Raw genomic sequence first — 17,685 nt, 5'->3', positions numbered from 1 at the left:
CACGATTTCTGAGGATTTTCTTTTTTTAAATATCGGAAAAGCGACAGGCTATATAGTCCATCGTCTCGGAGCACATGATATAGGGTGCCATTTTTCACGATTTCGGAGGATCTGAAAATCTCGGAGTGCATGCTATAGTATAGGGTTTTAAATCATGTAAATACAACACATTGAGCAGGGCACTGCAGGGAGTTGAACCCTGTTCTGGTAAACCAGGAAGTACCATACCAGTGCCTTAGTTAGTTTTGTTGTAATTTACAGGTCCAACAGCAATCACATTCATTACATTTCAACAGTAGTAATTTACCAATTTGGAAACTGCCCATAGATCCGAAGTCCCGTTAGTCCGAACATGCACTGCTTCCGTGCTTGCGGTTAGGTTTAGGTTTGCTCCCGTGCTTGCGGTTAGGTTTAGGTTAGGGTTAGAGATAGGGATAGTAATTTCGGAACAATGAACCTTCTGACTAATGACATGGCACCAGTAATTTCACAATTTACACTTTAGGCAATAATAACAGTAAATAAAATAATAAATCACAAAGCCAACATTGTCAAATTTTCTAAATATTTTAAATGTACTCTTGCTGACCTCTCACGACTAAATCATTAAAATAAGAAGGTTACCATTTTTCACGATTTCGGAGGATTTAAATAAAAGTGCATGTTATAGGGTAATAAATCATGTAAATACAACACATTGAGCAGGGCCTCTGCAGGGAGTTGAACCCCGTTCTGGACAAACCAGGAAGTACCACACCAGTGCCTTAGTTAGATTTGTTGTAATTTACAGGTCCAACTGCAATCACATTCATTATATTTCAACAGTAGTCATTTCACAATTTACACTTTAGGCAATAATAACAGTAAATAAAAGAATAAACCACAAAGCTAACATTGTCAAATTTGCTAAATATTTTGTACTCCGTACTCTTGCTGAGTAACCGGAAGTTACACAGTACACACACACACACACACACACACACACACACACACACACACACACACAGTGGGCCGGGGCACACCTTAGCGCACAGCCGCGGACAGAAGAAGCTGACGCCACAACGTCATTCCGGATTTTTAGACAGCTGGTGGATGGAAAAGAAGCTCCACCTCCGCGGCTGACTGACGCGACGGACAGATTCCCGGAAACGCTCTCCTCCGCGTCAGTCAGCCGCGGGGGTGGAGCTTCTTTTCCATCCACCAGCTGTCTAAAAAGCCGGAATGACGTCGGGCGTCAGCTTCTCCTGTCCGTGGCTGTGCGCTAAGGTGTGCCCCGGCCTACAGTCCCACACATTGATTCGAACTTGGATGGACAGCGGCACGATATACACAGTTTCATTAATGTAAACACGACAATTGCGCGGCACACAAGCACACACGCACACACAGCAACAAAAGCTTGCTTAAAATGCAATTGTAAACACATGCAGCGTCCAACCGTCTGACGTCCACTGCACGTATCATTAGTCACTAGGTGGAGCCATGGCACAGTGGAAATGCAACAGCTACAATATGTGCTCTGAACACATACAGACGTCTGGGTTTCTGATGCTACTCACTCATTTACAAACAAAGCTCACATCACAATATTAATATTAATAATAATAATAATAATAATAAATAAGAACACAACACTAATAACTATAATATCAACATTCAACAGTACAGAGAACAGTACAGTACGCCCTCCCGCTATTGCCTTCTTCCCATTTGCGACGCATCGCATGGCGCTAGGATGAGCGGGCCGAAGGCCTGCGAAATTCTAGTCGTAAACAAGTGTAATGCTTTATGGTGTCGTTCACAGTTAACAGCTTTGTATTGAGTTGTGCTTGAAGAAGGTCAGTAGACCGAAAGCTTGCTAAATAAATACATTGATTGTGCACAGATCTGAGTGTGTGGAGCTTCCCTTTATTTCCCTTTGTGGCTCCAGCACCTCACTTAAGTTTTTTCAGCGGATGAGCGGTGGTTCTTTTTACATTATTGAGTTGTGCTTGAAATGTACTAATTCTCCAATCTGTTAATACATTCTTCAATCAATCAAAAAAGCCCTGCCCACTGTTAACCTTCTCATAGACGTTTGATTGAAATGCATATTACATGAACATAATGTATACATCTGTCAAGTTTTTGTGGTGTCTTTCACCACTTCCGTGTCCAATTATGCCCATATATGGATCTCCCCGATGTCATAGTACTGACATCAGAGACCGATTATAATGGTTACCAGGATTGATCTTGTGTTCCAGTTTGACCCACTTCTAATTTGAGTTAAAGCATCTAATGCCTTAGTTAAACATACATTGGTAGGCCTACTACTCAGGTCCACACACATTTCACAGTCATGTCTGATCAAAGTGCCTTCGACACCAATGTGGTCACCCTCACTAGGTTTGTTTTAGAGGAAGGCAGAAAGGCCCGGGGTACAGGAGAACTGTCCACCCTGCTCAACTCAATCTGCACAGCCGTCAAAGCCATTTCCAATGCGGTCAGGAAGGCTGGCATCGCGAACCTATATGGCATTGCCGGGAGTACTAATGTGTCAGGTGAACAGGTGAAGAAGCTGGATGTGCTGTCTAATGATCTGGTCGTTAACATGATCAAGTCCTCCTTCACATCATGTGTTCTGGTGTCAGAGGAGGACGAGAGAGCCATTATTGTGGAACCAGAACAGCGGGGCAAATACATTGTCTGTTTTGATCCCCTGGATGGCTCATCGAACATCGACTGTCTTGTGTCAATTGGAACAATCTTCGCAATCTACAGAAAGACTACAGACGATGAGCCTTGTGAGAACGATGCCCTTCAGTCTGGCAGAAACATTGTGGCTGCTGGGTACGCTTTATATGGCAGCGCCACGATGATGGTCCTTTCCACTGGTCAAGGCGTGAACTGCTTTATGCTTGATCCAGCCATTGGTGAATTCATTCTGGTGGATCGAGATGTCAGAATTAAGAAGAAGGGAAAGATCTACAGTTTGAATGAAGGATATGCACAGCACTTCTATCCAGATGTAACAGAGTACCTACAGAAGAAGAAATACCCAGAGGACGGCACTGCCCCATATGGTGGCCGGTATATTGGTTCAATGGTAGCTGATGTTCACCGCACTTTAGTGTATGGAGGAATCTTCTTGTATCCCGCTAATGTCAAGAGTCCTCAGGGCAAGCTAAGGCTGCTGTATGAATGCAACCCCATGGCGTTCATTGTTGAGCAGGCAGGAGGATTGGCCACAACAGGAGCCGTGAATGTTCTGGATGTGCAGCCCACCACCATTCACCAGCGAGTCCCTGTGGTCCTGGGTTCCCTGGATGATGTACAGGAGTACATCTCCATATTCAAGAAACATGCCAAGTGAAGCATTCCCCTCTGTTGAACTTAAGCAAAGTCACAACTATGTTCATGTTTGAAGAGGTATTTGTTTTCAGTTGCTGCTATCTGAACAGATCAATGAAGAAGATGGAGATGGCCAGCAGTATAGTCTGCTAACAGTTTCAACCTCATCTAAATATCAGATGTAGTACACTAATACTCTAGTTAATAGTACACTCTGTCAGTGGAGGCTGCACAAACGGTTCATCTGTCCATCTCTCATTTCCTACCTACCGTACAAGATGCGGGTAGAATCAGATCACGGTCACTTCCGGTGAGACAAGTGAATAGTATTGCCTTCATCTTGAACTTGAGATCTCACCACTAACTGATTCTGTCAGTCCTACACACCCACAGAGAGGACCACAAGAGGCCTTCTCCGTCCTGTTCTGACAGGGACCTCCCACATTTCGGCGGATAACACACAAGCATATGGGGCTGCAGCCCAGGGCAACACATAGGGCCTGCATCCTTCCAGCGGTGCCATTAACGCAATAAGACCTGAGGCCAATTCTACAACTGCCTTCTTTCTATATCAGTAGTTCTCACACTTTCTCAGCTCGCAGCATGGCACTTAGCTTGTATATCTGATATTTTTGAATAGCCAATGCCAAAAATGTAAAATGATAGACGATTTGCCTGCATTCTCCTTTTTTCCCCCATCCCATTGTGCCTGATATCATTGATCATGTCGCCTGTATTTGTGTGTATGTTGTGAATTAGATGTCCCATATGCACAGCTCATGTTAATTCTAACCTTCCAGCTGTCTGAGCAGAGGCAACCAATAGCCTATAGTGCCAGGGCACATTTAGGTCCTCAACGAGGGGCACATAGTGATAAGTAATTATAAGTTATTGATAAGTTATTGTGTTTTGAAAGGTAATAATAAGCCTATGTTAAAGGAGGTTCAATCAGGAACCATGTCATGTCATAATGTAGATTTAACCATTTATTGCAACAAATGGAATACAGGTAAACTTGACATGAATGTCTCTGCTCTTAGGATGTTCCCTAATTTTAGCTAAGCAAAACAAGTATACTAGCCCCTCTCGGAACCCTCCATAAACCTTTTCTGAAATGTTGATGTCGCTTTATTGTAGGGTCCCTGTTCATAACTATATTTTCGTATGGGAATTTTGGAACGCGGACATAAATATGCTCTCTAACATCGTATCTGCTGCGTTTGACGGCCTTTTTTAGTTTAAGTTATTCTGAATTCGTGAACTATAAGTACCTATACAAACCTCTGCGAATATCTCCTGTGGCGTGGAAGCCGTTAAGTACTTTGTTTGACCGATTTGGTCACTTTATTTCTTCTTGTTTTTTTACCGTTTATTGTACCGCCTCCCGGTGTGCGGTTGGCTTGTGCGGCTACCTCCCTGCCTCTGATCTGCTCTGTCATAGCTATAGCGCCACTAGCTAGCCAGATAGGCGGTACAATGAGGTGTCAATAAACAAGGAAGGAAGAGAAGAATCAAAGCGACCAAATCGGTCAAACAAACCTAAAAATACTTAACGGCTTCCGCGCCACAGGAGATATTCGCAGCGGCATGTATGGGTACTTATACTTCACATATTCAGAAGCCCTCACACGAAAACATTTCGTCAAAGAGCGCAGACAGGACGTAAACACGGTGTTTATGTTTTATGTATGTCTGCGTACCAGGTGGCAGGATACTGCTGCAACAGGACCCCATGGTCTGTGTCGTCAAAAATGTCAGAAACTTCAGTACCATTGGGTTCTGCTTGGAGGGCTACAAGTATACAAGAGTGGGCCTAAGCAATACTTTGATAGACTGACTTGAGTCACCAGATATTAAATCAGAACTGTTGGCAGAGTTACTTACTGCACGATTCCAGCGTAAGAACTTGGATCCTGACGGGGGAATAAATAAATATAAATACGGAGAACGTGACTTACTTCACACAGGTCATTCAAAAACTGTCATGAACACACCCAAATCAACTCATAATACACACGGGGACTATAAACTTCACGCCCCCAAATGAGACAGCGTCCCCACTTCTGGTCCGTTTCAACTGTGTACTGCAGCTGCCAATGCAATCCCTATGAGAGGCATCATAAAATACCCTAATTTCACTGGTTCATTACTGAGGCTGTAGTAATGTATTTTTTTTGTGTGTTCTAATAAAGTGTCCCATTACTCCCATTATCCCATATGTTTGATTTGTCCTTTTCAATGTCACATACCTGCCATCTCAATATACATCCTACAATGTACAATAATATTATATTATACTATACTCCATCAGTTTGTGAAAAGTGCTAGCATTGTAAATCTCAAGTCAAAGTGGTCGCACGTATATACGTCACGGTTGCATCCCTTGAGGTTTTCAATACCTATATATTTGTTGTATTTCGTTTTATATGCTTTGCTTATGTTTGTTGAAAATGATCTAAACAGCATCTTGCAAGACTATTTACTCATCTGGAGAATTCACTAGGTAGTTGAAAATGTCAGGATGTCAGGATGCAACTATTCAACAAGTTGACAACGATACTAATTAACACACCGTCGGAGCTCCGCGGTAGAACAACATATAGCATATAGTAAGCCCGTGACATGTTCAAAATATAGACATGAATAACAAAGTCAGTCGGGATCGGGATGTATATTGAGAATTCCACTCTTCAAAGTCGGCACTCGTAGCCTCTTAATTTCGCATAGATATATGCTCGTAAAGGCAGTGACGTCCCTTAAAAGCGACAGGTTCTCTGTCTGCCCTTCTACTCTATGGTCTCCCCCTTAGAGTATAGATATACCTATATACTCTATGGTTTGGGGCCACTCACCATTGCAATCCGTCCCAGAATGCACTCTGTTCCTACCCGGGAGGAGTGAATCCGCCTCATGCGCTTTTGAGCAACTCAATGCAAGTGGATGGGAGGAGAACTCGGGTGTCTTCTCTATAGATATGTATACTCTATGGTCTCCCCTCTGCTCCGTTAAGAGTGGCCCTTTAATGTGCATTGTGCAATGATGTCTTGCCTTGTATTTAGGGTTTCTTCCTGCTTAAACCTTGACAGTCAAATGCACCAATGAAAAAAAAAAAGTCTACATAGTCATAGTGTCTAGTAACTAGTAAGAGAAAGCTATAATGGGAATGTAGCTTTTTCATTGCTCATAGGAGTTCTGGTTTTCTCATTTGTTTGTGAATTGTGTTTTTCACTTCCAGGCCAATGTAATTTCAGGGGAACATGATTGTGACCCGTTCCATTCAGGTAAGAATAGAACCAGAGAGTTCCTTACAAACAGTTTAATTACATTGAAACAGCACAGTAACAACAAAACAAAAAAACACCAATGTAAAGAGAGGAGTTTGTGCACTGGTTTCAGTCTTCCCTCTTAACTGAATGAGTCAATGGGGCCACTGTGGTGATGTCCACAGATAGTCCAGTCACTCCAGTGTGCAGAATAGGCTACCTGTGGGCTCTCAGGTGACAGGCTGGTAACAACACTTGGTCCTGCTGCCACACATTTGTTGATGACTGACTTGTCTCTTCACTGAAAAAACAGTCCAGCTCCATTTGAAGAGTTTCATTCCAAAATGGTATTTACAACATTTGAAAAGGGTGACACCTGGTCTTAAAAAAAGATTGACAAATGACGCACACACGCACGCGCGCACACACACACACACACACATGCACACACATTGGTAGAAACAATGGACAATGGTAATTCAGTCCTTGATTGACAAAACAGCAACTCTTTTAGACTGGATCCATCGATGTTCTCAGAATAATGTGTTGTTAAATGACATATCAAAATAGATGCTTAATATTTGGGAGATTAACCTTTAATTTTCAGTGTTGCAGGTTGACCATGATGGGGGCCATGTTGTGAATATGGTCATAAATTATTAGTGGCAGCTTGTGGATATGCATAGCAAGGGGCAATGAAACAACAAAAGCAAAACTACCTCCCCTTGGCCAGCTGGGGCGCCTGATGGAAGGGAAAGGAACTGGCCGGAATAACGAGTTCCTTTCACATGCTACGTCCGGCCGGGGAAACTCTTTCAGGTGAAAAGAAGCAGCTTGGACTCCTCATGCACAGAAGGAAGCATGAGGTCAGTCCGCCCCCCCCCCCCCCCCCCCCCCCAGGTTGGCAGAGGAAGTGTAGCGCCCAGGATTACATTAGATAATTGACACTGGGTGAAACTAATGGGTTGCAAAATCGTGGGATAAAAATTAAGAAAATAAATAAAAAATAAACAACAAAAGCGACTGTGGCAATATGCATTCAGGTTTATAAGTACTGTAGGTGTTCATGAAAACCACTGGAGCCGAGTTATTCCTTACCAGTGTTGGAGACTATTTCTTTCTCTTGTTCATGCTATTCTACAAGTCATACTGTATCTGCTATAGTTCACAATCATGAAACTTCCAGACAGACAAATAACTACATTATTATTCCAGTGTTGAGACTCCCCATATGTGATTATACTTGAGGATAGCCAGTAACTGTAATCACATATACAGTGTAATAAATTGCAATCCCTAGGACCACAGTGGTTTCAAATGCACTCATCAAATGTTGACTAGATCTGAAAGTGGATTTCAGAAGTGGATAAGTAGATCTTGCTCATCTACAGAGTCCCATCATGGAATGTTTGCAGCCTGGTTACTACTGTATTTGTTCAGCGGCACAAGATGCCACCGTGGTGGAGACGTGATGACAAAAGGAAAGACTATAAGTTTATGACCTCTTGTGGTGTTGTGTCTTTTGCCTAATAACCAGTCTGCGAGCATTCTGTCATAAAGCCTCGGTTTTCCACTATTGGACTGCTGGCAGCATATGAGACGGAGTGAAAACCTGGATAATGCTAAAATATGCTGGATAAATTTAATTATGCACTTAAACCATTTCAATGTGCTCTGTATTTGTTTCTAGAAAGCAGGGAGAAAGGCTTCAATTTGTCAAGGTAGCTTGACAAATACACAGTTAATGCTGCCAGCAAAATTGTGTTTGATAAGCTAAGCTATTTACTGTTTGCTAAACATCAACACAAACATTCAAATAAGGCACTCGTGTTATTCATTCATCACAGAATGTGTGTTGGTCAACAGTACAAAATGATCTCTGGGACTACTGCTGTAGGTTTAATAAACCATGCAGAGCCTGCTGGTTGTTAAACCACAAAGTGATACTCAAGGACAGAGCTGAAAGAACAATTAACAATCACAGAGAAAATCAATACTCATTCCTCTGATTAGAGACAAAACAGACATATTAGATTACCAGCAGGAAAAACAACAATAAAAGAATAGAAATATATATGCAAACGGCTTACACAAATTCTGCAGCAGAATAAAACTATAATAAAAATCATTTACAATTTGAACATACCACCTTTTCCAATGTACAACACGGCATTCATCAAAAATACTTTACAATCTCTGAAACAAAACTGTTTAGAATATTGCACTAAAGAAAGGACAATGTCTTGATGAAACTCACTATGGCATTTACAAACAATAAAGTTCCAGAATGAATGAGCCATTCACAAATGGTCCATATGCCACGACACGTGGCACGATATGATCAACAGGCCCAATGTTCTCTTCGCTTGGCCAATGTCAAGAAATTGTGAAACGTTTGGGGTTCAACGTTGAGAGTTCAGTAGTAGCAATGCTGCATCTCTGTCCAGTTAGTGATCCAAAACTTTTTCTGCGGCTCCTCAAGCTGAAAGCCCAGGTTGAACTGGTAGCGCTCAGCCTTGCGGGTTCTCACCCCCTTATGCTTTGGCATGATTCGATAATAGATGGTCCGCTTGAAGAATCCAAGCTGTTAGAACAAGGATTAGGATTAATGAACAGGGAAATATTTGGGATAATACTCTGAATTCATGTGGTCTACAAGTCAGAGGCTGCGGAGGAAAAGTCAAGTTGTGTTAAAAAAAGAATGCATTAGTAGCCGATGAACAGTAGGAATCGAGTTGTGGATTTATGCTGCATTATCTTGCTTACAAAAAAGCAGAACATTAATGGAATCTATGCTCCTGCTGGTGTCCAAACGTCCCCCAGCTGTGCAATAATTATGCTGTCACAATGGCTACAGCTGTCATAGTCAAGCCAGGCTGAAGGTTAAAGAGCAGACAAGCGAGATAGTTAGTGGTGGAGTAAAAGGCACAGTATTAGGCTGAAAAGGAAGCAGAAAGGGTTTCAGTCAGCCAGGACAAGACGACACCGTTAGCAGTAAGGAAGAAGGTTACAGTAGAGTAAGAACGTGAAATCAGTCATTCCCTGCACTTAGCCCCACTACTAATAACTAAGTAACTGTATCCATTTGATGGAGTCAGATATTACCCAGAGACCCTATCGGTGTGTGCCGTAGGCCCCCACGGTAGAGGGGGGACCCGGGGGGGCCTCAGTAGTCTTCGGTAAGCCTCTCTGTCTCAGAGGGCTGGATCTTCATCTCAGCTTTCTGGGCTTTGGCTTCGTACATCTCCCTCCTGCTTGCTCGCCGGAAGAAACCACACTGGGGGAGGAGGACGTGGGGTGGGTTTGGGGGTGGGGGGGATTGGGGGGTTAAATAGGCAGCTCAACGTGGAGGTCGCAGACAGTGACGACTACATGAATATACAATATGTCATTTTGACTTTACACATGCTCTTGAATCTGCAAGTTCTGAATCAACGATCACAGCATGTAGACCTTGTAGCATTTGGACCCTTTTTTAATCAACAAGAATCATGGCGGTGGTAGACGAAAAGGAAAATAATTAGACAGATGTTTTTTTTTCAGGTCTGCAGTTTGTGACGTCCAGCTACCCACCATGGGTAGCCACCACCTCTCTAGGCATAGGATAAATGAGTGAAGGTATTCTTACCTTCCACAGAATGAGGCTGATGACTCCTAACAAGAGGATCCCTGCTACCGCAGCCACTATGACGATCCACAGTGGAACCTCGTAGGGAGTCTCCTCACCCAGCACCGGGTATATTTCCACTTTGAACTGTGGGAGGAAAACAGAAGTCAGTCAGAAGACTGGCAGCATAGTCCTCCTCCTCATCATAGTCATCTTCATCCAGGGTTTGATTTGCTGGGGGATCCATGTCTCTGATTTACCAATGGAACCCTGATGGTCAGCAGTACGCACCTCTCTGTTCACACTGTCCATCTTGATGGTGGGCTTGTCGGTGATCAGCTTCAGCGTGGCCTGACCATTGACCTGTACCCTCCCTGCATTGGGATAGTCCTGGGAACAGACATTAGACTGATTCACTAAACGCTCCACAACCTGTGGAGTCCACAGGTTCACAGGTAAAAGTCTGTATATTTTAAGTTTGACTTCAAATCAGTATCTGAATTATTTCAAACTTATTTTTGTACGCAAATAGTGAAATAGCGGAGTGGGTTATTGGTTTATAAAATAAACGTGCACTGCTCCAGCCTGTGAGCTCTCTGACCTCTAGCAGTGTGCTGTTCCAGACGCGGGACCTGACGATGACCTTGGCTGAGGTGTTCATGTTGAGCAGAGGGCAGGTAAAGGTCACACAACGCGCTGAGCCCAAGGAGCAGTCCTTCAGAAACAATGCATATTAACACAGTCATATTATGAGTGTTCATTTAACCAAATGTAACCTGTAAGGATTGGAAATCAGTGCCATAAAGCTTTGCTACGCACATGTTTTATCTAAAAAGGTGTGATCTACGCAAAGCCATTTCCTTGATTGTAATTAAATTCTACTCAATGTTTCCTAAAGGTTGACAGACAGCAGTTTTAAACTTCCATTCAGTGCTGCACAATTAATCGAAAAAGATCAAGATCTAGATTCACACATATGCAATCTAATTTCAAAGTTTTAAGCAAGAATCATGCAGCACTAGTTGGCTGTCCAATTAATTTGAGTTACTCTTATGTTTTTGTTACAAGAGAGAGAATTTAAGAGAGGTTTAAGTCAAGCACTTTGATGTTGTCTGCTTAAAGCCACAGTAGTAGGCTCCAGGCACCACATTTTGAATGTAGTAATGTTCAGCAAATACAGACTAAAGACAACAATTCTTGTGGAGGATTCACATTTGAGCATGAATCGTGCAGCACTTATTAAGGCAGTGGCCGCCCTCACCAATTTAATGTCTTCTTTTCGATTTGTTGTCAGTGTGATGGCTGCCTGCGGTTCAAGTATATGTGGCTGTACGTTGTTGTCGCCATCGTCCAATGTGATCTGCCGCTTGGGACGCTTGCGCTTGCCCTCGGTCAACTGGAAGACAGGCGGGAGACAAAGGAAAACAAAGAAACACATGACATCACTGGGCTTGGTGCTAAATAATTGCTGGTTTCGATAAAGACATTATGGTCTTCCCAAAATAGCATTTCCACTGTCTATACGTAAGCCAAACTCAGAATGGTTATCTATTTTTGACCCTGTGAGTAAGCGTTCTTGTCTGGCCGAGGTTTTTCCAAATATTATTTCTGAGAGACGGTGGTTTTGGCACAGAGGAGTTTTCACACTGTACGACCTCGTGCACACTGCTCAGCTTACCGCTGTTCACAGTCACTGACCTCAGAACAGCAAGTAGGAACACAAGGGTAAAGAAAGTAGCCAGGGTGGCATAGTACACCCTGTTTGCTCCATTTACATAATGTTGTGTGTTTATTTATTGTGAGCTAGAATTGCGTTTGCAGTTCTTTTGCCATTTCATTTCATTTCCGTTAATTTTAGTTCAGTTCATGGCCAATACACCACAAAGTTGGGTTAGGTCTCCCAACTCTCTTCTAGACAGACAGCATGAACAGCAAGATCAACATTGTTCCAATTTAAAATACTTTTTTTTGCCTTTCAGGGAAATCTTAATTTCTCTTCATCAGAATATAAACTTCACTTACAGTGAGGTGTAGTGGATTGACAACATCATCACCGGGAACACAGTGTGTCTGTGACGTCCCCTTGAAGACGATCTCCGTCAGGTAGAGAAGCCACTTGCCGTTGGTCACCTCGATAGGCCACTCAAACTCCACAGCCAACGTTCCCATGCTACCTAAAGGTAAACCCAACACTTCCACCTGGTGGGAACAAAAGTCATCACAGTCAATAAATTCATGGATGGGATTCACATGCTGTGTGATACAGTAACTTGCAGTGGAGCTTTGCAGATTGCCTTAAGAGATTGTTACGGGTGAATGCTATGCCATCACGGAAGTTAATAATGGTAAATCACACTGGCTGCTAAATCCCTTAACTGACAGGGCTTATGTCTTATAACATGTTGTATCCGTCTGTCCCTAAATAAATCACATTCAAACATCATTTTGCTCTCTTCTGGTTGAACTATATTTCACACTGGCGTGCCTTGTGTGCTTTTGTTCACTTTAATTGCTGGACTGTGTTCTTTTTTTAATGCTTGTTTTTGGCTGCTATTCCTTGGCCAGGTCTGGGGAAAAAAGAGACATCAATGTGACGTCCTAGTCAAATAAAGGTTAACAAAAAAAGAGACCTTGTGCAACGACCGCCAACAGTAGATCTCGTCTGTGAGCTGATGACCAGACCACCAGACGTAGGTCATCAAATAAACCTTCCCTCGTGTGTAATAGTAAATCTCCCCAGAATAAATCTGCTGATTCCAGCCGGCCGGGTGGGGTTGTTGTGGCCACCGTGGCTCTGTGTACCCACGCAGATGCAACATAAAAGCCCTGTTGTAATGTGGTCTGTGGTGGTGGAGGTGACTCACGCTGAAGGTGTACTCCACCAGGCTGCCCACGTCACTGCTGCTGACCATGGCCGACTCCCCCACCACCTCGCCACTGAAGGAGGTCTGCACCGTTGACTTGTCTCTGCAGGGGAGGGAGGAAGCGAGGATGCTTAGATGTTAAGTGTTAAGGGTATTTGACATACACTATTGGTATACACTTTACGGGGGCTGCGCATGTTTTACTTTTACTTTGATGCCAAGCATCATGCGTTATGGACATAGGCTTCTATCATAATTTATTATAGCTATTACTTTATAGTGATTATTCTGTCAATTACTTCTTCTATAATTTAGCAGTTTCTCTGTAATCGGTTTTATATTTTACATATCAACAAATTGATGTGAAGAAAGTAGTCTGAAAGTGTGGTTAACCAATTAAGTCCTGTTTAATAGCCCATCTACAAACTCGTAGATCTGCTATTTCCATTATATATAATTTTTATAATAATACAAAATTGAGGGGAAAAGTGAAAGTTTGACAATTTCCCAATGATTATTAGTGCTTATCAATTATCTTTTCTAAACGATTAAATGCATTGTTCCAGCCTTGTCATTCACGTGAACTTGTGTACTCACATGGAGAAGGAGGTGAGGATGGTGTTCTCAATGAGAAGCGCCACTGGAACAGCCACCAGGTCAAACTGCTCACTCAGACTGAACCAAGCACACACATCATATTAATATCGCTTCCTCAGTCATATTGAGTTATTATTAGTGACAAATATTAGAAACAAATGTAAAAAGAATTGTTGAGATAGAAACTATATCGATGTTGTTCCATTTCCTCACAATTCCCTCCAATCTACAGTAATTTTGTTTTTGTTTCAATATAGTATGCAATCAGGATCAGTCACATACTGCTTGTTGAACCAGAACTGGGACTATAACAGGATTTTTAAAATTACAATCGTACCTCCGGTATTATCTCTACACAGTAGTGTCTGTATGCAGACATGCTTAGTAATACTTACGTGGACAGGAGTAACTGAGATATAATCTCTTGCGTGTCCAGATTGATCTCTGTTGTCTCAAAGATAAGCTGCAGTGCTACCTATCATAATAAAGAGACAGAGACACAAAGGGAGACTGCTCACAAAATATATTTTAAATAATGTTGTTTAAATTAGTTGTAAAGCTGCACTGAAGAGTTTGCTCACGTACGTTTTGGCAGCGCAAGGTTCAATAATTGAGCCGCTGTACAGCATTTGAAACAGGGATGGTGGGCTAATCTCATAACTCTTTAATCCTTTATGATTTAGACCAGGGGTAAGCAACCTTAGGCACGGGTACCAACCAACATGGGCACAGGGATGATCACTGGCACACTGGCATAAGTGTGTGAGAGGATTGTTCTTTTTAGTCAAAGAACAATGTCAATTAAATGTCCCCTCACATGTGCATGCAGATTACATCCTGCACATCATTCTCCATTCATTCAAACTCTGAACTCTGACTGGGGAGGGAGTCTGGGAGAAAGGTGGAGTTAGTGCTCTCAATCTAATGATCATTATATTCTGATGTGATAGAAAAGTAAATTAAGGTTGTTATATCGCAAAGGAAAATATAAGTATTTAATTTTGATGAGGTGTCATAATTATAATTTTTATAATTTATATACTTTTATAAAACTACAATGAAGAACATGAGATGGATGAAAATATATGAGAAACCAAGCCAAACTTAAAGTGGTACTATGTAACTTTCTTCTATGTATAAAGTGTAATTTTGTCCAATCTTATGCTAATACAATATCATTTATACAAATTGGAATATTTTGTCTCCCTGCTCTTCTTTCTTTTTTTGCTTTTTCTGCCTTTATTGATAGGTTGAAAGTAGACTGACAGGACATGGGGAGACAGAGATAGGGGATGACACGCGGCAAAGGCTGTCGGGATCGGGAGTCGAACCCGCGGCACACCGTCAGGCTGGCTCATCAGCCTAGGTGCCCAGACGGTTGAGATAACCGCCCGGGCCTCTCCCTGCTCTTCTGTTGAGACATTTAGATCCTGTGTCTAGGTGAGACGACCTTTGTCACGACCCCGTTTCTGGTTTGACACAAATTGTGACCTGAAGGTCAAGATTCAATTAATCTTGCGAGGCAAGGCTCTATTAGCTCAATGGTAAAAATGTCAGCACTTGCGCAGGAGACCGGGGGTCAAGAGGAAAGTTACATACAGTGCAGCTTTAACTCCAAATCAGGGAAGACAAATCAATAGCATACATTGTAGTGTTGGTGTGCGATTATGAAAATGTACCTTCTCGTTGCCCTTCAACGGGTTGCCCAGTTCACATGTCAACGTACTGTCCTCAGAATGACACTCAATGACATCACTGGGGTCCTACGTATGACAGAAATGAATGAAAAGAGCAGAAAATGTATGTGAACCCAGTGAGTTTTTGTGAGAATGGTGTCAACATAGGCCACTGTAAAGAAAACTAAAACACTTTATCTAAGCATAAACCAAAGGCTTGAGAAGAAACATTAAATGTTTTACAACCAATCAAGGACACAGTTTCTCAAAGTGGGGCTGAGGTCCGTCAGGGTTAATCTCTCTCTCTCTCTCTCTCTCATTAGCAGGCAACAGTGCAGCACTATCTCTCTCTCAGTTTCTGGCACAACAGCGCCCCTACTGGTACTCATAGTCACATAGGGTAACACACACATAGTCACATACATAGTCACATAGGCAGGGCTGCACACAACTTTTTTGGTCTGGTACTCAGAGGAGCACCTGGAGGAGTTACTTAGTGCTCCTAAAATGCGGCGACCCGTCTCACCGGATGGATAAAAGAGGGATGAATAACTTATAGCAAAACAATATTTATTGGATGAGTGGGGACTGGGGAGTCAATGGAGAGTATTGCAACTCTAGTTGCAAATTGCAGCTATAGGTCCATGTGTATTCCAGGCCAGCCCTATATGCATATTCTAATACAAACTTCTTAATACTTCCTACGGATAATATGAGCATCAAAGCAATATTTAGATACTTTAATTTCTTTTTTTAAATAGCCGATCTACTAGCTCACAACGTGTTGCGGAGGTGACACGTTGTGAGCTTGCAGATCAGCTATTTGTTTAACATACGACACGTCGTACGGCAAAGCATACGTCAGGCTTCCCTTTTGTTTTTAGCCGAGGCGACGTACAGTACACAGTCAACACAGAGTCAGACAGTCAGACACACATGGCTCCTCGGTGCAAAATAAACAGTGTACACTACCCGACTTTACGATAATAGTATGTCGGGACACGCTGTTGTCATGTTGATAAGCTTCATGTTGTGCAGCAGCAGTGCCAGTCCGCAATGCTTTGCACTCCTCCCACTCCACTATTGTTATGTTAGTTATTAATTTTTTCAACTACGTGCTCTTTGCTTTTCTCGTGCTTATCAAAAGCTGGGTGACTGAAATTATTTATCCCTGTATAAAAGGTGCAGTTCTTATCGATGCTCACGACATATTTTGCACCACAACTCGCTGCGCTCAGCATTAGTTTGGAGCCAGCCGACATCATCCAACCACTTTTCCGCAAACACACGTTTTCTGTGCGGTTCAGGTGGTGGTTCCGTTTGGCGTCTCTTCGGAGGCGGTGGTGCTGGAACACCAAAATTGTTACTTAATGGCGCTTGCTTCTTGGACATTTTGACGAGAGTTTGGCTGTAATACTGTAAGAATAATGTGTCAGGTAACTTTCTCCGTAGAAAAATCCAGCAGCATTCATGGTTTGGAACCTCCCTCGTTGGAGTAAGAATGCGCTGTGATTGGCCACAATTGGCCAGTGCACTCTCGCAAGACGTGCTGTGATTGGCCAGTAGCCACTTTGAGTGGCAGTCGGTGGGAAATGCTCTCGCCACAGAATCTACTAGTGTGTAATCTGGCCATAATAATCATTCTGGGCGGCCCCAGCTGTTGGTACGCAGAAGCGCTTCCCGGCGCTTGATTGACAGCGCATTTTGAATTTTGACGACGCATGCGCCGTGGCGCACCACTTATGTGCAGCCCTGCACATAGGTTAACACGGACATTGCTGTTCTTTGGAGTGGTTACACCACTCAAAAACTGAAAAGAATGAAAATGCAATAGTTAGTAGATGTACGCTGCCCTCTTGTGGACGTACCTCGGACCTGACACCAGAGTACCGAAGTGTGTCAGGAATGGTGACGTTTAACATAGCCTGGTGTGCGTCCTCGGCCAGCTTCCCTGGAGCAGGATAGTTGGTCACCTTCACCTTCAGCATGATCTTCTTCACGTTGCTGTTGTAGTGCAGTACCTGGCGCTTGTCTTGTCTGAGCATGTGGACAACCGTGCACAAGTAGTCAGCAAGCAGTAGGTTGTATGGAATTATTAACACGAAGCATCATTTACTTTAATCGATTAAGACCTGAGGCTGATTCTACAAATGTCTTCTAAATAAAAAAACAGCTTTCTGAAAACATATGTTCAGTGGTTCTCAAACTCGTTTCATGTCAAGGAGGACCCCCAAAATGATATGTATTTGGCAACAGAAACCCATCTCAAAATATTTTGTTCCAGGAATCCCCTAGAAGTAAATATATGAGTTTAAAATGTTTGCTTAAAAATATGTATATTCAAA

At 42.7% G+C, this 17,685-nt stretch overlaps 2 protein-coding genes across 4 annotated transcripts in view; one reads left to right on the top strand and one right to left on the bottom strand.

Moving 5' to 3' along the window:
- Positions 1-2,341: 2,341 nt before the first annotated feature.
- On the top strand, positions 2,342-3,355 carry LOC310874255 (fructose-1,6-bisphosphatase 1-like; the record flags this gene model as incomplete). The annotated part of the gene is made up of 1 exon (XM_083786984.1): positions 2,342-3,355. One exon carries the CDS (start codon positions 2,342-2,344, stop codon positions 3,353-3,355), a length of 1,014 nt encoding a protein of 337 aa, XP_083643110.1.
- Positions 3,356-6,634: 3,279 nt separating this feature from the next.
- itga3b (integrin, alpha 3b) overlaps positions 6,635-17,685 on the bottom strand; it is a 45,813-nt gene continuing 34,762 nt past the window's right edge. Inside the window, exons 15-26 of one of the 3 annotated variants that reach the window (XR_014570587.1) lie at positions 17,209-17,377; positions 15,344-15,427; positions 14,060-14,139; positions 13,665-13,742; positions 13,068-13,170; positions 12,226-12,402; positions 11,465-11,599; positions 10,805-10,918; positions 10,495-10,593; positions 10,225-10,350; positions 9,702-9,873; positions 9,042-9,180 (exon numbers count right to left, since the gene is read on the bottom strand). Coding sequence is in view for 1 of the 3 variants with exons in the window: in XM_083787748.1 (XP_083643874.1) it covers positions 9,013-9,180; positions 10,225-10,350; positions 10,495-10,593; positions 10,805-10,918; positions 11,465-11,599; positions 12,226-12,402; positions 13,068-13,170; positions 13,665-13,742; positions 14,060-14,139; positions 15,344-15,427; positions 17,209-17,377 (1,333 nt within the window). In the remaining 2 variants the exon portion in view is untranslated. Of the gene's footprint in view, positions 9,181-9,701; positions 9,874-10,224; positions 10,351-10,494; positions 10,594-10,804; positions 10,919-11,464; positions 11,600-12,225; positions 12,403-13,067; positions 13,171-13,664; positions 13,743-14,059; positions 14,140-15,343; positions 15,428-17,208; positions 17,378-17,685 lie in introns of all 3 variants that reach the window. The other 2 variants (XR_014570588.1, XM_083787748.1) reach the window with 2 other exon arrangements.

The sequence above is a fragment of the Protomyctophum parallelum genome (assembly GCF_964188405.1).
Source record: "Protomyctophum parallelum genome assembly, chromosome: 17".
NCBI lineage: Eukaryota > Metazoa > Chordata > Actinopteri > Myctophiformes > Myctophidae > Protomyctophum > Protomyctophum parallelum.
This window is presented reverse-complemented; position numbering and strand designations above follow the sequence as displayed.